At 42.4% G+C, this 20,891-nt stretch overlaps 1 protein-coding gene across 2 annotated transcripts in view; it reads right to left on the reverse strand.

Moving 5' to 3' along the window:
• Positions 1-71: 71 nt before the first annotated feature.
• The window catches only part of LOC127585667 (GTP-binding protein 1-like), a 30,379-nt gene continuing 9,559 nt past the window's right edge, over positions 72-20,891 (reverse strand). Inside the window, exons 4-13 of one of the 2 annotated variants that reach the window (XM_052043311.1) lie at positions 19,790-20,138; positions 17,020-17,143; positions 11,868-11,982; positions 11,085-11,229; positions 8,862-9,044; positions 6,424-6,559; positions 5,712-5,890; positions 4,150-4,329; positions 3,792-3,842; positions 72-3,031 (exon numbers count right to left, since the gene is read on the reverse strand). In XM_052043311.1, the coding sequence (XP_051899271.1) occupies positions 2,942-3,031; positions 3,792-3,842; positions 4,150-4,329; positions 5,712-5,890; positions 6,424-6,559; positions 8,862-9,044; positions 11,085-11,229; positions 11,868-11,982; positions 17,020-17,143; positions 19,790-20,138 (1,552 nt within the window). In that variant the 3' untranslated portion in view covers positions 72-2,941. The remainder of the gene's footprint in view (positions 3,032-3,791; positions 3,843-4,149; positions 4,330-5,711; positions 5,891-6,423; positions 6,560-8,861; positions 9,045-11,084; positions 11,230-11,867; positions 11,983-17,019; positions 17,144-19,789; positions 20,139-20,891) is intronic. The other variant, XM_052043312.1, reaches the window with a different exon arrangement.

Below are 20,891 nucleotides of genomic sequence, written 5' to 3' on the forward strand. Positions count from 1 at the left end.
GTGCTATTGCTTGAGAGAGTGTACACAAACTTAAAGCAGTTGTGGCATTTACCCACAGTCAATGCAGCTCAGCAATTTAGCATGCATGCAGGCTTTTGATGGAAGTCTATTCAGATACACTGTTGAATACACAGTATTGGTCAGATTATTGCACTAACCCTCTGGAAATCATGGTCTGAACTATGATGATGTGAACAAGTGCTGATTTTCAGTGAAGGGAAGTATTAAATCATTATGAAATTCAAGAGGTGCGTTCTTATGCTTTGAGCAAACCATGGAAGTCTCTTTCTCTACAGACCCAACAATCACTGGGTTCTGGAAAGAGTCCACACTCACTCTGCTAACTTAAATTTCATAGAAAGATGCTAGCAATAATAATGACAGCAAAAAGGTGCATAAGGTATTGGTCCATCAGCAGCTGATCATTTTGTTGCATCAAACCTGCCAGATGGATCCTCTTTCAGTGTCATTGTTTCAGGAAGTATTAAACTCCTGAATGTCCAATATTTATCCTTCATAGCTGTTTGAGAGTTTGCTGCATTGATTTCTTATTTCACTAAAAGCTGCTTTAGGATCAAGGCAGTGAAAGGCACTATAGAAGTGAAGATTTTAGTACAATGGCTGTTACAGAAACTACAGAAGAAATCAACCTGCTTTGGCTGTCCCTGGTTATGTTCAGATCATGTTATTAATGAACAAACTGATTGCAGATCTAATACAATGTCCTATTAGATTTTCAACCCAAGCAATTCTCATTTCTGAACAATGAAGCTAAAACAACATGTTCAAAAGCAGTGTTGTCCAATAGAAAATCCCAACTTAACCAAATGCAAACATTAAAATACCCAATATTCAAACACGTACTTCACCTGTGAATATCTCCTACCACTCATTGATCATTGTGGCTGCTTTATAGCTTTGCTTAAAGTACTTTTTTCCTTTTATCACAAGAGGTTGACAATTACAGTACAGAGCATCAGGATCAATGAATGCTTTAGTCATTCCGATAACCTAGATTCTCAATTGGCTACTGCATTGGACAACACTGCACAAAGTGTGGATGTCAAGTTCAAACACCTCAAAGAAATTTCTCATTGGACCAAACTGAGCCAACAGCTCGATGAGATGGAACAATTTTATTTATGAATACAGCATAATGCCCTGTCCTTGAACAGAAAGGGAAGGGCTGAAGCCCTCTGGTGGTGATCATTCTCAACATGCCTCTAAGTTTGAACGTTACTGGAAGAGGTCGAGGGGGGCCATTTTCTCCGAAATGATAGAGATATGGCAGCCTGGCAGTTCCAATTGACTCTAAAGCCTCTATGACCATTGGATTGTAATACAATAAATAAGCTGCACTAGGACCTTGTATATTGAATTTGGCCCTTACTGAATTAATCCAACATCAGCACCAGGAACTACAGCTGCAGAAAACATTCCCAAAACAATTTGTATACCTTTGCTGCTTGTTTGCTGTGTGCATGACTGACCCCTAGTGCTGGTGGAATATTCTAACAGTATGAGAAAGCACAAAAACAGGATTGGAGCTTTTAGACCCTGTTCAAGACTGAGTGCACTTAACAGCCTGTGCACAAGCTACTGGTTATTAGTAAATATTTAAAGACACAGGAAAAAAAAGTGTTGGTAAAATAAAGCACTTAGATTCTGTCAGCATTCCAGGCATAAGCACCTGTCACAGTATTGGGTATATAATATGAACAGCTCCCGACATTTTACTCCCTCACCCTTTTGGATTGAGTACCAATCATACAGAGGTTTCAAAAGGGCTTCACCAACTACACAGATTTTGCTACATTCAGCTCAAGTGGGAGGCAGGCAGGGTGTCTGGTGAAGATGGTTTGCAAGATTTTGGTAGGGATAACAAACATTCCCAGCTTAATCAGCACCATCTTTCTTTGGTTCATTACAATTTGGAGATGAATCAGGTCTTGTATATGCCAGAGATGAAAGAGAATCATTCATCTCAAAGACTGGGCCTTATTGAATTGAAACCTCAGCCCACCAACCCCACCAAAGGAACAGGACAAAAGCTGATCAAATTCCCCCAAACCAGCCCAGATCCCACAAAGCAGCTTGTGTTTCTGATCAAGATCAATAGACAGCTACTCATCAGGGGGTAGCTTGTAACAAGTCCTCTCCAAAATAGTTTACTTCCCCCCCCACCCCACAAATCATATTTATTTTTAGGGAGACCTAGATACATTTTAATCCTGTTGCAGCCATAATGATGGCTACAACATCCCAAATGACAATTTTGGCATTTGGCAGAGATCTGACGATCAAGTCTATATAAACAATATAGTTTCATCCTCTCTCTAAGTAACAGGTTTTTATGACCACAATATGGGACTAATTACAGAGATCTGTAAAGGTCACTACAACCTCCTTGTAAAGTAATAGAATAAAACTGACCCAATATCTTTAATAAATAATTCAGTCACAGCAGAGATTAAATGAACTGTGAGAGTCTGATTAAAATAAAAGGTGGTCAGTACAAATTAAAATTAATACTGGAATAAAACAACCAGGATGCATTTCCCTTGCATTCTTCAAACTCACTAGAGCAAGTGTTTGATTACTTAAACATCTTTATATCAAAAAAGCAACACATGCACAAAATTCAAGAGACATTAAGTTGACACTGACATCAGCCATAGGCAAATGGTTTAAAAAAAATTTAAAATCCATTCCAAAAAAATTTTTTCTTTTTTTAAAAAAAGGTAACAATTCCCATGTCACTTAATTGGTTCTAGACTTCCATAATAATAATTCTGAGAAGGTTGAGGCTTGGTTTTGCCCTGCCCAGAGGCAGGGGAGGAAAGGAAAGGAGGGAAGGAGAATGGGGGAGGGGTTAGGGAAGCAGTGACCAAGACGGAAGGAGACACATCTCCTTGCCTTGCACAGTCACTTTCTGACCTATCTAGCAACCACTGGCTGGAGTCACAGCAGCTCCCTGGGATTTCACCTTGTGCCTTTGTCCTCCTCGCCTTCTGCCTCCACTGGTCTTGGGCTAGGAAGAAAATCATACAGGAGAAACAAAAATTAGAAATTCTTTGATCGCAAGTGACAAGTATCCTAGTACCCTGCCTGCCAGTGTTTAATCGACTGCTGGGTCTGGCCAACATTTCCCATAATGTGGCGCTGGTCATACAATACCAAAAGGGACACTTGCACTGGTCATACATCCATGGGAGGGCATGTGCATTGTTACTACAATCAAGTGCCAGGTTCTTGATGCACAGCAGGTTATGGCAGCCACTGCCCACAGCAAACCAGACAACTCCCCCCTGCCACCCCCCAAGAGGTAATAATCAAGTCTATTCAACTCTAGCTTTCTAAAGACATTGTCCTTACTGCAAAGTATCCAGTTGCTAGCACAGATAACATGACCCCAATGGTTTTCTGTGGGATTTGGTTTTATAACTTGCCCTCAGATGCTTTGCCAGAACGTGTGAAGCCTTGGCTAAACCTTGTACTGCCCTGGTCAGCTACCTGGGTACCAGAAAAGCAAGAGGGAATCTTGGATGATTTAAGCTCTCTCGTGGGTGTATTGGACTGTTTTAGGAAGGGAGTTGCAAATCTCACTCAAATCACTGGATTTCAGCACAAACTGGGAATTGATCACCTTCCCCTTCAGTGGAGATTTGGATAGATCAACTTTTAACATGATAGCACCAATCTGTAGATACAGATTGCTTTGGAGGGCAACATGCTCCACATGATCAAACCACAGTCCCAATAAAGCAGAACAAGTGAATCCATACTGCTACCTTGTTTTCCTTATTAACATCCCAGTTATGTTTATCCTCCTCTGAAGGCATCTGAAAATCGTGCAGCAAGAGAAAGCAAAGAGACGGACAAAGTGAACGAGACAAAACAGCCCCTGCTGAAACACCCAGCACCACCCCACAGACCCAGACCCTCAAAACCATCAGGTACAACCAGGAACATGTCCAATAAGAGAATGAGCTGGGATTGGGTACTTGATAGCATGGATTGAGGGGGCTGAAGGGCCTGTTTCCATGCTGTACAGCTATGGTCAAGTTTCCTCTAGTGACACTACAGATCATGTACAATGGGGCAAACATTCACCCAAGTAAACCAGTTGTAACCCAGACACTGCCCTACCTGAGGTTGGTTCAGTGTGTGCAGGGCTGCTGCCTGTCCCGAGGACAGACCCTCCTCAAGGGTCAAGCCTGCTGCTGCCGGCACCTCCTCCTTCTTCACTGTGGTGCCTTTCTTTGTCGACTGCATCTTCAGCTGGAGCGGTTTGGTGTTGGAGGGCGACGTGTTCGTTGTCTGGATTAGCTGATTTGCAAAGGAAGCTCGTCAGTTCTTACCACAGGTACACTGGGCTGATTAGAACATTTCTCAAAAGCTGTAAGAATGCAACTCCCCTTCTCAATGGTTTGTGTTGCTCTACAAGATTCATAATCATGTTTAGAACCACACATCAATCCCACCACCTCCTGCAATCCACAACCACCCTGTATTAGCTCGGATATTTGAACAGATTCTCTGTCACCCCATGATCAGGTCACTGTGTTAGTGACTGAACAATATAGATGCCAAGTTATTGAAACAACAAAATACTGACAAAAGCAAAATCAAAGGCTGTGACAGTTGAAGGGTCTCATACAGTCTCAGATCTGAAGGGGGTCCTATAACTCTGCACAAGGGTGCAACAACATGTGGCTTCAGCCTTTCTGTGCAGTGACTGACAATTGCCCACATGGTGCCCCACAGGGCAGAGGGTTCAACTATAAGGAAGGTTTACACAGACTAGGTTTATTCTCCTCCAAATGTACAAGGGTTAAAATATTAACTGGGATTTTATACAGTAAATACAGGAGGAATTACTTCATCTGATGAAGTATGGAATAAGGCTGTTACTTAAAATTACAGCTGGGCTATTCAGGAGTAAAACCAGGAAGCACCTTCACACAGAAAATTAAAATTTGGGTTGGAGATTAATAAATTTATACAGGTCCTCCCCAACTTACAAATGCCTGTACATTTGAATGAGCTTTTGAGAGACTGGTGATATGGAATTGTTGGCTGCTGCAGGCATCTTCTGCCGTGTGGGAACTCTGCTTGTGCCCGCAATTCCGATGCGAGGTGTTTGGGTTACGAACAGTTCACAGGAATGGAACCCTGCTGTAACCTGGGGAGAACCTGTACTGGGTAAACACATCTGGAGGAGAGAGGCAAAAATCAACCAGGATCTGATTGACAGTGGAACCAGCTAGAGGGCCGAATACCTCGTTTCTTTCAGGAAAACACTGAGGAGAGGGTGGGAGTAAAAATCAAAGTGAAAAATCAGATCTCTGAAGATGCTGGAAATCAGAAATAAAGACAGAAAATGCTGAACACACTCAGAGGCATTGACCTTCAGTGTTAACTCTTTCTAGAGATAGTGCTTGACCTGTTGATTAATTGCCACAAAAAGTGCTGGAAACAGTACTCCATTTAAGATGGGCAGAGATACTAAGGCAACAGAAAGTTTGCAAAACATCCATTCCGTATACATCTGTCTACCTCACCAACAGATGAATCACAAAATAAAAAAGTTTGCTTGTGTGTGTTAATGAGAGTTTCATTCCAACCACAGGTGTGTTCAGGTTTATATATAAACAGCAGATTCCACCCTGGAGCAGAAAGCCGACTGCCATCCAGCAAAGTAACTCTACCTTAGTTATAGTCCCCACAGCTTTGGTCCGGCCCTCTCGGAAAACGAGGCGTTGATCGGCGTGCAGATACTCGGGAGTTTTAATGAAGCGGAAGTGAACAGTGGCTTTGTCCCCTGTGCGCAGACAGTCTTTGCTCATGGATAGAATGGTGGCCGTCTGCCGGATGCTGCCACAGTGCACTATCAGAAGGAGTTAAATGAACCAGGCACAAACACAGACACATTAGAGGTTTATTAATAGAAAGTTAGTTTATATAAGAGTGACATTTAACAACCTCAGCATAACCCAACATTCTTCATTGTTAAAGCATTTCTAGTCACCGTCACACCACCCAATTTGAACACAAGCTCCCCCAAAACAACACTGACTACGTCATCCAATTCTACTTCCAAATGCCAGTAGAAAGAACGTCAGCCCAGGATCCAGTCAGAACTCTCCTGCTCTTCAAATCTGCTCAGAGATCATTTCCAATGGGCAAATATCAACAAGTTAATGGCTCACTTCAAAAGAGCATCCCAACAGTGCAGTACTGGGAGTTTCAACCTGGATTACGTTCCAGTACTTGGTGTGGAGTCTGCTCCTAGGTTCTACCTTGACTAACTTCACCTCTCCCCAGCCCTTTGAAACTTGCAAGTGTCTGACATGAACAAATCATTCCCAACACTGGGGGTAATGAGAATTCTGCAAAGCAAGCTCCATCCAGTTTGCTTACCCATGGCCTGGTAGCGGGGACTGATGGTTGTCGGATGGTGTAGCACCAGGATTTCTCCCTCGAACTCCCAGGAAGCCTGAGGATTCAGTTTCGGAGATACCATCACCATGCCCTTTCGGATGGACGATCGCTTAATCTGAGTAGAAAACAAAACGTTAGGGTAAAGAACAGTGGTGGAGCTCTGTTGAACAATTTCCTTAATACTTGAAACAAAATATAAACCCTGGGTCAGCAGGTGTTCAACTGTGGTTTATGGGATACAGAACGGTCAAGAACTCATCATCAGCCATAAACTGAAGCACAAGTGGAGGCAATCTCCTCTTCCCCAACACTCCCTCTCCATGCCATCTTACCAACTACTTTCATCCTCTTGTATTTGAGATTCTGGCTCATTAACCAATGGGGAAAGTACGATCTAATAATTGGAAATATTTCAAACTTCTGTTTGTTGTGGAAGTGCAGGTTGCAAGATATTTCACCCAGGGGCAACCTAAATTTTATGACTTTCTCCTCTTCTTTCTACTCTTATTCTTTTCCCTGGATTTGTTCTTCCCAAAGGGCCCAGGTTTTCCCAAGAAATGCCGGCAATTCCAATTTCCACCACATCCCGTAAGTGAAGTCCTGAGCTTCCAGTCAGGCATCCATTGGGGACAAGAGATCCTACAGATGCTGCAATCTGGAGCAACACACACACAAAATGCTGGAGGAACTCAGGTCCGGCAGCAATTATGGAGGGAAATAAATAGTTGACATTTCAGGTCGAGACCCTCCATCAGGGCTGGAAAGGAAGAGGAGAGAAGGCAGAATAAAAAGGAAGGGGAGGGGGGAGGTGGTGAGAGGCAGAAGTTAGGTGGGTGACGAGGAGGGGGGATGAGAGGGAATAATGCGCGAAGCTAGAGGTGATAGGTGGAAGAGGGAAAGGGCTAGAGAAGGAATCCGATAGGAGGACAGTAGACCATGGAATGAAGAGGGAAGGAGGTGGGCAACTAGAGGGAGGTGATGGATAGGTCATGAGGGCAGGGGAGGGGAAAGAGAAGGAGTGAGGGGGCCACAGGAATGGAGGGAAAACAAAGTGGGGGGGCGGGGGGTTAGAAAAAGGGAGGTGTTACCAGAAGTTAGAGAAATCAATGTTCATGCCATCATTAACCATCATGGTGACTTCCCGACTGCACTCTGACACACAGCAGCAAACTTTCTACACTTATCCGTGCTCCAGAGTCACAGAAAGGTTACAGCATTGTTGGAGGCCATTTTGCCCGTCAAATGTAGAATAACTGCAAAAACACTTCAGCTCCCCCATGCTCTCCCTGTGGCCCTAAAAATTTCTTCCTTTCAAACATTTATTAAAGTTCTATTGAACACCACAAATTGTATTAGTCCCACAAACAGGTGGTGGTACCAAGGACAGTCCCCATCCTGTCAGCCTGTACTTGGTCTATTGATAACTGGCTAAACCAGTTGTCAGCAGACTAATCAGTCAAAGTATTTTTTCTGCAATTCTGTGGGCAGGGCTTATTCTCTCCCCACTGCACAAATGGCACTTGTGTCTGGGAGACCTGGTAAAGCTGATGTGGTTTGGGACAGCTTCTCCAGAAGAAACACCTGCCACAAAAATCACAATATGAATTGCAGGCTTAGCAGTTAGGCGAGAGGCAAATACAGGCAACCCCTGCATTATGGGTGGGATGGGGAATTGCACTCCTAGAAAGTGGGCCGTTCCAATTTTCCATAATGCAAAGCCACATCATCTACATGTCAAGAAATGAGCGCTGAAAAAAAAGTGTTCATTTACTTTCCTCCCTCCCCCACCCACCACCAATTCCATGAGTGAAATTTATTCTGTATCTTAAATTTTTGGGTAGTGATTTGTGAATTCTGTAAGAGCAAATTTCCATAACCTGAATGGCTGTAATGCAGGGGTCGCCTGCATGGGGAGCTAGCTGCTCCTGCAACATTCTAAGCAAAGTTGGTCAGTAAGAAATTTCACAAGGAATTCAACACTTTCTTTAATCAGAATGGATACCCGACAGATTAGGCAAGGTTAACAGCACAAATGAATTTACAAGGAAGTTAGATAAGCACACAATGTGGCAGAGAATCTGGCCGTTGCAGCCAAACAGTTCACATTTGGCATGTGTGCTCCATACAAATCTTTTCCTGGTGCATTTCAAAGCAACCACATCCTAGGGAGTAAAAGGAGCTTACCGATGGTCACACTGATGTGTTTAGAGGATGTTTGTACACAGAAGCTCGTGGACCAGCACACCAGTTGGGCCAAATGTACTACATGCGTTACAAATTTTAGTTTTATGAAATTGAAGGAACTATTTATACATTCAGTCAGACTGTGCATCAGGTTGTACACAATGGAGGAAATAGGCCTTGGCATGCTATGCATTGTAGGAGTAATTGGTAACTGTGAAGCAAGCATCAAATACCTTCTTCAGAGCAAAGGAAGCAGTTTGGCCACCTCGCACTTCACGGACCGGCATTCGTTTCCTGTGGATGGACTTCACTGCGATGGGTATGAAGTTTCCCAGGGGGTCAGGTCCTAGCAGCAAAATGTCATTCAACCGAATCAGACCTCGTAGTGTTGTTCCAGATACCACTGTTCCAACACCCTAGAAACACAATCAAATGGGAGTATTGCAGGGATTGCAATTTAATGCCAAGCATCAAGGAACCCTGGTCGGTGAAGATGTACTTTCCCAAAAGATGAGCAGTATTTCTCCACATTTTCATGACACATTAGACCTGCTTGGTTAAGAATTTGCCTGCAAATATTTAGCACTTACCACACTCTTGAGGCAGCCCGAAGAGACAAGTGAAGGTGTACACGACTGTTGCAAGGTCAGAAATGTTCAGTGTACAATATAGGGTTCAATAGTTTCAGCTAATCAGCCTGTGTGTGTGTGTGTGTGTGTGTGTGTGTGTGTGTGTGTGTGTGTGTGTGTGTGTGTGTGTGTGTGTGTGTGTGTGTGTGTGTGTGTGTACACACACACACACACACGAAGTGTATACATCTGGAATGTACTGCCAGGGGTGGTGGTGGAGGCAGATTTAATTGTGGTGTTTAAGAGGCTCGTAGATTGGCACATGATTATGCAGAGAATAGAGGGACATGAACATTGTAAAGGCAGAAGGGGTTAGTTTAGTTAGGCATTTGATTATGTCTAATTAGTTTGGCAGATCATGGGCCAAAGGGCTTGTTCCTGTGCTGTACTGTTCTATTTTCTAGAGCCTCTCTCAGGAGTATTGCCTTCAGCAAGCCAAGCCAAGACTTACTGCAGTTGTTTAGCCCTCTGATGGCTGGATTCCCAAGTTCTGGAATCCTCTTTCCTAAAAGTACTGTGCCTCATTCCTTTCATGCTTCTTACAATTTCCCATTATTCAAGTTTTTAGTCATCTATCCAAATATTTCCTCCCGTGGCTTGAGGTCAAATTTTATCTGATGATTTTTTTTTTTTAAAAACACAAGTTGGATATGGGGATAACTGTGAAAGCCAGCATTTATTGTCCATCTGCTCTGGGAAACATATTGTCGAGTTATCTTCTCGAACCACTCTAGTCCTCTAGTGAAATCATTCCCACACTGCTACCAAGTACAGATTTCCTGGATTTAGGCAGGGTGACAAAGAAATTGCCTTTTATTATATCAAGATTATTTGAGACAAGGAGAACCTGCAGGTGGTGGTCACCATGCACCTGTTGCTCCTTTAGCGTTTACAGGTTTGGGAGGTGTTGTCACGGCAGCCTTTGCAAGTTGCAGCAATCTATTTTACAGATATTTGCTGGATCATCCATACCCAGATGATGGATTGTGTGCCCAATAAGCTGGCTACTTTGTAGGCAGTGTAGAGCTTGGAGTGCTGTTGGAACTGCACTCATCTAGCCAAGTGGGGAGTATTTCATCACACTCCTGATTTGTGCTGCGCAGATAGTGCAACAGCTTTAGGGCATCAGGAGACATGTCACTCACCACAGGATACCTGGTTTCTGACCTGTTCTCGCAAGCACAGAGCTTGTGCTGCTGGCCCAGTTAAATTTCTGGTCAACAGTGGGGGAAAAAAATTACCTCCAGGATGTTGATAGTTAGTATCTGCACAATTGCAATGCAAACAGAATTTGAGGGGATGTGATTAGATGTTCTTTGGAGATGGACACTGCCTATGACACTTGGCTCAAATGTTATTTGCCACATACAACCCATGCTTTATAGTCGATGCACAAAGGCATGGATTGCTTTACTACCCCAGGAGTTGGAAATGAAGTAGTGCAATTATCAGTAAACATTGTTACTTCTGACCTTGAGGCAAAGGCCATTGATGAAGCAACTAAAGATGATTCAACTGAGGAACTCCTGCACCAAAATCCAAGGGCTCAGATAATAGACTTTCAAGAAACAGCCATATTCCATTGTGCAAGCAGTGGGCTGTTTTTCCTTCAACTTCCCAAGATCTTTGAAATATACTTCTTTTGGGTCGCCTACCCTAACATTTTTTCTAGGGGTTAATTATTGACTAATAAAAAAATTAACAAGTTGGGGCATTTTACTGTGTTAAAGATGGCATAAACACAATTTTATATGTGGGAGATCTAGTAGGGAATTATGGATGATTTCTGGTAACCCCCACCTTCTACCCAACAATAAAGAGTCTCACCGGAACAGAGTAGGTGTCATCTATTTGAAACTCTGCTGGTTCATCCTCTTTGAAGCTTGTCCGTGGCGATAACAGATTCAAGAACATCTTCAAGAGGTCCAGGTTCTCTCCAGTCACATTGGAGATCTGGAAAATCGGGCACATTCTGAGGAAGAGGAAAAGGAACAGGCTTGGTTACAAGAGAAAGAACAGGTGGGAAAGAAAAGGAGTTTTAGCATCATGAGCCAGGCATAAAGAACGAAGACCAAAGACCCAGGTGAAGTAGTTACTTGTGAAGCTCAGTCAGCGACTACCTCTGACCACAATTATGTTACACACTTCCTTTTGTGGTAACAAGGTAAGTGTTAAACACTAAGTGTGTTCGGACTAATCAAATTCTTAAAGCTTATTAAAGCACCAAGCCACTTAAAGCAGCTTTTCTTATTTAAGTGAAAATACTCCCAGGCAGAGTCAATGTGGATTAGACATCCAGGATCACAGGGAATTAGCAAAAACAAAACATTAAGACATTGGCATGGCAGGCCAAATAACCTCGTGGTGTAACAAGCCCATGACTGGAGAAAGGCTAACCCAACCCCACCAAAGCTCATATGTGATGGCTCACTGGACAAGGCTCGTGCTTGCCCACAATGCTCAGTCTGATGGAGCAACCCAATGATGTTCACGGGCCATGGCAGGGAGTCATTGGACCATTTACCAGCAAGAGTTACCAGCTTTAGAGGAAATTAAATGGGTTAATAGTTTGTTAAAACATAGCCCCATCAGTCGAACCAGTACAGTTACCTCTCAGAGCTGAAGTTTGATGCCGTTACAATCACATCGTCCTTATTTTGAACCAGGACTGGGATCTTCCTGCACCCTGGGGACTTCAGCAGCCTCTGCAGCAACTTTAGCGTTTCTGGTTAACAATAAAGGGACAGAACTAAACCTGTCAGCCTTTTTACATTCCACTAGAAGTACACAGTACTACAACTACTGGCACAGGACACTTCACCCTCAACCCTCACCACCACCATGCCACCAGTGTCCTACCCCATGGATTTCTCCACTGTATTCACCCCACCTTTACCATCATTAAAAGGCCTCCTTATTGTGTCTCTGGGTTTCTTTGATGATGCAAATCCTATTACCCCGACCAGACGTGGCTATTAGAGTATTTATACAAGCCCAACTTTCTCAAAATTAAACAGCAATGCATCATGGCCATGCCATTCTTAAAAGATATTAAGCATTCTGCACTGCTTCCCATTTAAAAATGTAATGAGCCCACATGAACAATCAACTATCGATGCATTAAAGTTACATAACTAGTTGTTTAATTTCCTCTATAATAGACACAAATTCACCCAAACAAATTTACTCAGATTTAATCTGTCTATAAAACTCCATAACAGCTCTATATCCTTGCACTAATACAACTATCTCCATAAACTTGAATTTGCTGCATGCAGTAGTTTATAAACCTCAATGAAAAACCCTTACCATGGGTGCCACAGAAGACACCCAGCCTAAAAACATCTATACAAGCTGCCACAAGATAAGGATTCCTTGGACAAGATGCAAGTACTTCCAGAAATGAGGCACCAGTAAAGGTAGTCCTCAAATGCCTTAGAAGCAGGGAGGCAAGACTATGGCACAGACCAGAAGGCAGAGTCTGAAGTGGAATACTCAAATGGTATTTACTGCATATCTAAACAGTACGACAACATATGCAAGGTTGTCATATCAACTGAGGGAGCATCTATAAATATAGATGGAGATACCACAGAGTTGTTCTGCGATGGGGCAAGATGCATGCTACTTTTGCTGAGCTGGACCAAGACTGAGACAGAGTCAAGGGCATGATGAATTGCTGGGTATCCATCAGGAATGGTTGGGTCATAGAACAGTACAGCACAGCAATAGGCCCTTCAGCCCACTTTGTCTGCACCAACCACAAAGTCAATCTGACTAATCCCATCTGTCCACATGGTCTCTATCCCCCCATTCCCTGCCTGTTCATGTGTCTATCGAAATGTCTCTTAAACATTACTATTGCATCTGTTTCTACCACCTCCCCTGGCAGCATGTTCGAGGCACCTACCACTCTTCAGGAAAATAAAAAACTTGCTTCACAAATCTCCTTTAAACTTTCTCCCTCTCACTTTAAACCTATGCCCTCTCGTATTTGAGATAAAGACCTGGGAGAAAAATACTCGGAACATGCCTCTCAGAATTTTATACATTTCTATCAGGTCTCCCCTCAGCCTCCAGCACTCCAGAGAAAACAATCCAAGTTTGTCCAACCTCTCCTTATAGGTAATACTCGCCAATCCAGGCAACATCCTGGTGAAACAAAAAAAGACTCCAAAATGGGAAAGGCTCCCCAGATGCTGCCTGACCCGAGTTCCTCCAGCAGTTTGTTTATTGCTCCAGATTCCAGCATCTGCGGTCTTGTGTCAACATCCTGGTGAACCTCTTCTCCACCTCTACAACATCTCCACATCCTTGCCGTAGTGTGGCAAAGAGAACTGAGCACAATAGTCCAAATCTGGCCTAACAAGTTTCATACAGCTGCAACATGAATTCCCAACTTTTATACTCGGTGCCCCAACCAATGACAGCAAGACTGCTGTATGACTTCTTTACCACCCTATCCACTTGCGTTGCAACTTCTGGTTATCAATCATAGTTACACGTTACAAATCAGCACCAGCAATCGCAGGAATGGATCAACTCACTCCAAATGAGGGACTGATTTACCAAAAGGATCATAGCCTGTGGCAACAAAGATACCCAGAAACCATTCACATTCTGGTTGTATGGCTTCACCCATGTAGACCACCTATCAGGTGGGCTTGAATGGTACCTAGGCATTACATTCAGCAGACATGATTACAGGCTGCAGCACCAATGAACTAATTATAGAAACAATGAGAGTTTTCAATAGTTAAAGTGAAGCAAAGTGAAGTCATTGAGAATGAGCAACCACCATATCAATAAGTGGAAGATTGATTTCAAAAATTACAAGAAATGTGGTTAACAAATTAATGTCCTTGGAAAAAGTCTTCACTCAGTAATGAGCCCAAGCAAACTAACATCAGGTCAAGCTGGAAGATCCAAATCTTCAGGTGATGCTGAACCAGTTATTGGGTAAAAGGTTTCAGTAAGAGAAATATGGAGTTGGAAGAGGCAGTGTTGGAGAAGGAATAGTTTCAAGCTGCACCACTTACCTGCTTGAAAGGTGCACAACAGATGGCAACTCAGGCAACGAATGCAGAACATTGCTTGTGAACAAGAAAAAGTGGGAGCAAGCCATTCAATCCATCACGCTTGCTCCACCGTTCTTAAAGATCATGACTGATCTCCTACCCCAGTGCCACACTTCCTTGTATGAACCAACCTTCTTAATATGCAGTGATCTGTCTTTGAGTATACACAGTAACTGTATCTCCACTTTACTCTTTGGTATGCTGTGGGTAAAGAAATTTCTTCTGTCCTGAACTCATTTTTAGACTTCAATACCTGGTTCTAGATAGCTCATCCAGGGGGAAACATTGATTTTACACCCATCCTGTTCAGCTCTGAAGAATTTTGTTTCAATGAAATCACCTCTTGTTCTTCTAAACTCAAGAGCATAGGCCCTGCATGCTTAATCTCACCATGTATGACAAACATGCCATCCTAGGAATTATCTGGTGAAACTCTGCTGTACTCTATCACAAGTATATTCTTTCTTCAGGTGGGATGACTAGACCCATACACAATATTGCAGATGCTGTTTCACCAAGGCTCTATAGTGCCCACATTTCTATTCAAATCCTCTTGCGATAAATGCCAAAATATTTTTTGCATTACAAATTACTTGCTGTACCCGCAAGGTAATGTTCAGTAATTCACGTACAAGGACACCCAGATCCCTCTGAATACTAACACCTTTCAATCCATCATGTAAAAAAAATCCATGAATCCATTAGCACTACCTCATTATTCCTCTTTTGCACTTTTTTGTAACTTATAGTAATTTTTAATGTCTTGCACTGTACTTCTGTCGCAAAACAACAAATTTCACAACACACGTCAGTGATAATAAACCAGATTCTGATCTCTACCTTTATTTCTACCAGGGTGGATGCCAGCCCTTGCCCTATTCACTTCATCCGCTTATATCCCCTGGAATTTTCCCTACATCCTCCTTACAGCCCATTCTGCTTATCAGCATGACTTCCACACAAAATTGTACGGCTGACCTCCACAAAACCTTTCTAGGATGCCACAGATATTAGAATCAATTTTCAAATTGGCCTAGAAGCTTAGTATGGCAGTTACTGAATTGATAATGAAGTGAAGATTTTATTTTCACCTCAGTTACTAAATGGCTTGAGATAGATACAAACTGCATGTTAAAAATAGCATAGAAGAAATAAAATACGCCCAGTCATTTGGTCTTTGATCATGCAACTCAATTAGATGCATGTTTCCTGCAAACTTTACCATTCCCTTCCAATGAAGGAGCTATGGGTAGGGGGAGTTAGAGAATTTCACACCCTTTGTTAGTTCACCAAAGCATACGAGTCTGCAGTACATTGCCTGGACTGCTTTCCCTAAAGGTTTTCTACATGATTAATGCTGGCAGCTGGAAAGTGCCTTCTTAAACTCAGCTGGGATGGGTCAATGATGCCTGTTTACAGTAGCTCCATATCCACTTTCACACAAAATACTCAGTCAGCCACCACCTGTCAGATGTTAATGTAAGTCTGGGAATACTTATAATGAATCAATGTCACTCACGCAATTGCCTGACCCATGATTCAGATGCATGGATATGCCTGTAAACGTGACTAAACATTTCCAAATACAGATAGTTCTGTACAACGTGCATATTCCTAAAATGAATTGGATATAAATACGATTGACCAATTATGGAACATTTGTATTACGCGGGCTGAATAGGTTATAAACACTATTTCAAATGTTATACTAGAGAACCACAATATCTGGTTATACTAGAGAATCCTTTAAGAGTTACTTTGGAAATTGACAAACAGAAAAAACAGGCTGTTTTTTGGGGGGGGGGGGGGTGGGGGGGGGGGGGGCAGGCGGGGGTGGAGCTGGTGGGGGAGGGAAGACCAGGACAAAAAAAGCCTTGGGATAAACTGTTTACATGCAACCTCCCTGCATTGAACAAACACCATTGTCTTTTACAAACACAGGCTGCTAGTTTCACTGACAAGCAATTACTTCTATTAACACGTGTACGATACTTTATTAAACAATACAGCCTTTAATATTCTTAACATTTAATATATGTAATATACGGACTTTAAAAATTTTTTAAGCTTGCGGTAACAAAATAAATATTAAAATCATGTTTATTTTTGAAAATCCTGCAGTAAAAATAACTTTGTTATTGAGAGTCTGAATCTCTAGTCCATAACCTTGTTTCCCATAGACACAACTGTTTTTATAATGCAATTTTCTATAATGCGATGTTTCTTAGGAACACAACTGTCATATTATAGCAGAATTACCTACATGATGGAAAGTGTATCCTGGCAGTGATTCTGACTGTAACAACACACTGGGAAGCAGTTTCATGCAACTCAGAGTCAAGTTTACTGGTGGAGGCATTTCCTAAAGAATTGGAAAGTCATTTACAAACTTTAATACCAATCCAATATCAAGGTCTTCCCCCCACATCGACCACTGTTGCACAAGTCACATGGGGAAAGTGGTGCCCACAAGGTACACTCTCCCACTGCAAGCACAGCCCTTGTGAAGACTCTCGGGAGGGCTGTTGGATGGAAGAGCCTGTCTCCAACAATAAATAGTGACGGCATACATATTTACTGCCAACAGAGGCCTCATTTAGGTACACCAGCCACAGATAGATGCAAATAGGATACCCATGCATTTACAAATGGATCAAATAGAGCACAATGATCTCCCTCCTTACCCTGCAAGATATTGGATGGACACATGTCGATCTTAGTCACCACGACAAAGACAGGAACATTGAGTGCCAGTGCCAGTCCCAGATGCTCTTTTGTCATTCCCACAATTCCAGCATTGCTGCCAACCTTCAAGAAATAAAATTCATCCAGTCAGAATGGAACAACCTGGACAAACATCAAAATTTCAGTAGCGAAGCCCCAGCTCCCCTTTGCACACAACATCAACCACAACATTACGACAGCGACAACACTACAAAACCTACCTTCATTAGCTGTGAGACACATGTCCAGAGGTCATGACTGGCATAAGATAACTGGAAGTTCCTTCCCTAACATTCAAGCTCCTGCAGTTGTTCTCCACAGTCCTAGAGTTGGGGCTTGAGCACCAGTATGTTTCATATTTTATGCTTTCATTGACTACATTCTGGGTCAGTTTGCTAAGTTAACTCTGCCAGTTAAGGAATAGTTAATTTACCCTCTTTGACTTTTCCTTCAAAGGCTACCATCCTTCAGTCCACCGAAAGCAATTAACATTTTCTGAAGAGGGTAGTAGTTAGTTCTTTCCGAAAGTGGACATTTTTGTTTTTAAATTCTCCAGTACTTCAGGAGAACATGGGCATTGCTGCAAAGGCCAGCATTTATTGCTCCTTCCTAATTGCTGAGTCATTTCAAAGGATGTCCAGCAACATTGTTGAGGTTCTGCTGTCACACAGGCCAAGCCAATTAGGGCAGTAGATTTCAGGGAATCAGAAATACCACATGGAAATGGGCCTGTCAGCCCATGCCAACCATCAAACACCTATTTTTTTCCAAACTAGTCCTACCCTAACCCATTTTATCCTCCCTACATTCCCATCAACCTCACCCTCCAGATTTTACCACTCACCCAAGGGGCAAATTACAGTGGCCAATTAACCTACAAACTCACACGATTACAGGACACGGAAGGAAACTGGAGCACCTGGCAGAAACCCTCATGGTCACTGGGAAAACATGCAAACGCCGGGACAGAATCCAGGTCACTGGAACTGTGGCAGCAGCTGATAGCTGCCTCACCCTTTCCTTCTCCAAAGTGGAGATTTGTGAACCTATGAGTTTTTACAAAATTCCAACAGCTGCAAGAAAAAAATCACTAATATTTTTTATTGCAGAATTTACTTAATTAACCAAATTTAAATTCCCAGCTGCCATTGAGGGAATTGAACCCATTCGGCTGGGCACTGGACCTTGTGCTTTCATTCCTACTAATTTGACCAGGGTCTGGCACTTCAAGAAGGTCTCAACACTAGACATGCCTTACATGTTGCATCACATTATGTTACACTAAGAATTTATTTGCATTTGACAAAAAGGGGGAGCAGTTGTTATCTGTGGTTATAATCTGAGTTTTGCCTATCAGGTACTACAGGTTCAAAATACTCACCTGGCATTTGCTTCATGCACAAGTTGGTATAAAGGCACATCGAAAACTCATTGGCTTATTTTATCTGGTGTGACTGAGTGCACTCTTCAATGGTTCATAGGGTGCTAGGCTCAACACTGGAATCTGGAGTAAAAGTCACCTTGAATCTTATATTGCCACTGAGACTCCCCAACAACGTGAAGTCCATGTTTACACAGTACAGTTCTCTAACAGCACACCTGCCTGCAAAGCCCCTCCCTCAGTACAATGTTTGCCTAGAAGTTGTTACTAGCCACAACAGGAGATCATAAAACTCTTGAAAAATAAACAAAAAGAGCATTTGCTCTGTGGCTGTGCAAAAGAAATACCCATCCTTATACCACCTTCCAGCAATGAGTCTGTAGCCTTACAGGTCAAATACAATCCAAGTACTGAATGTAATGAGGGATTCTGCCTTTAGCATCCACTCAAACACCTAAATTCAAGAACCCTACTACGACCTGGTGAAAAAAAACTTTTACTTCATTTTTCCTGTAATCCTACTAATCTATTTTGAGGAAAGGGTTCTGTCTGCAGGTATGCAGTTAAAGGATTATTGTATATACATGGAAGTCATGGATTATCAGGGAGTTTCAGCAACAAAAACAGGCCCCTTAATTTTGTACATCTTCAAGTCCCCTCAGTTTCTTTTGTTCCAAAGAAAAGCATACAATCTTTCCTCATGGCTAAAATTTTCCAGTCCCTGGTAACATCTTCACAGATGTCTTCTGCATCACCTGTTGGAATGCGCTGAACAGAATTGTACCCAATACTAATCAATGTTTTACACATTTCTAACATCACCTCCTGGCTCTTATATTCCATGCCTCAGTTAAAGTAAAACATCTCACATACCTTTTTTTAAAAAAAATTAAACCCGTCTTGCTACCTTCGAGGAAACTGTGGACATACACTCTGCTCTTCTTCGCATCATCTCATTTATTGCAAGGGCCCGTAACTACAATTTGTTGAGTAGCACTATAGTCTTAAAGGCTTTAACCCCTTTCAACATCTGAATACACAATCAACATTGATGTACCTAGTGCAATACTGGGGATCTTTAGGATGTGTCACTTAACATCTACCTTCCCTTGGGTAGATGTGAAACAGGTCATTATTTTGAAGAGAGACAAGTTCTCCCATGGTCTAAACAATTTTTATCCTTTAACCAATATCACTAAAACAGTCTTTGGAACCTGGCTGTGCACAAATGGCCTCCAGTCTTTCCTATATAACAATGACTACATTTCGTAGATCGTATTGTTGGTTGTGAAACTGGTTGGGACATCCCGAGGCACTGCATGAATACTAGTCTGGTTCCAAACTCTTACCATCAGCATGCAAAAGTCTGGTAAGTGCCCTGTCATTCCAAACACAGTCGTCTTCAGGTATTTTTCGTGTCCTGCTAGATCAATGAAGGTGATGACTTTGGTGGATTTCTCACAGATTTTTGTCCAATCCAGCCCTCCACCATGGCTGTCTGGCTTGTTCACCACATCGCCAGTGCTGTCAAAGCCCAGAATGTCGTTGCCGACACTGCTTGTCCGCCCAGATTCAACCTCATGCTTGTGCCGGAAAAGTTTCTGCCGTGCAAATCCTCGTCCGTTGTCGAGTTCGCCATGCGTTAAGACACCCAACAATGTGCTCTTACCGGCATCTACATTCCCAACTACTGCCACCCTAGGAAAAGAAAGGAAAAAATTCTAATAACTGCAGGCAACAAGACGAGTTGAAATCAAGAATAAATGGAGAAAGCTTAGTGCTAAAATTACAATTCACAAGTCTGAAAAAAAAGATTAAGAATCCAAAATGTTATTTCTGTTTCTCTCTCCACAAATGCTACTTGTTCTGCTGTACTTACAATTTTGTCTTTTTTTCACCCCTCCGAATTTCCAGCAACAGCAGGATTTACTTTTCTTCCTAGTTTGTCAACTGCTCTAACATTTTGGTTTGGCCATCAATAGTGGATAGCACTGGACTTAATTTGTCGTGGGGACATTCATTCCAGAAATGGGAGTGCTACATACACTGGGGCTACAGGGAGTACTATGCCAGAGGTACTGCCCTTTGATGTGTTAAATTGTTCTCCCACGTGGACACAAGATTTTGTAAAGCAGTGGGGGCATTCTCTTTGGTGTAGTAGCAGATATTTATCCTTCAACCAACATCACACAAATAAAAATGACTGTCTCATCATTTTCTGGAAGACTGCCATATTTCCCACAATAGTGATTGCACTTCAAAAGTACTTCTCTGCCCATAAAGTGCTTTTGGATGTCCAGAAAAGTGCTATAGAAATGCACGAGTATCTTTCTTACTATCTGCAATAAAGAATTTCTCAGTTTTACTACTAAGGGAAACTTTAAAACTTAATTGGTTTTAACTTTCAGCGAATACCCAGAATGTTCCCACATGGTGCATAGCAAGGCATGA

Source organism: Pristis pectinata, chromosome 33 (genome assembly GCF_009764475.1).
Source record: "Pristis pectinata isolate sPriPec2 chromosome 33, sPriPec2.1.pri, whole genome shotgun sequence".
Lineage (NCBI taxonomy): Eukaryota > Metazoa > Chordata > Chondrichthyes > Rhinopristiformes > Pristidae > Pristis > Pristis pectinata.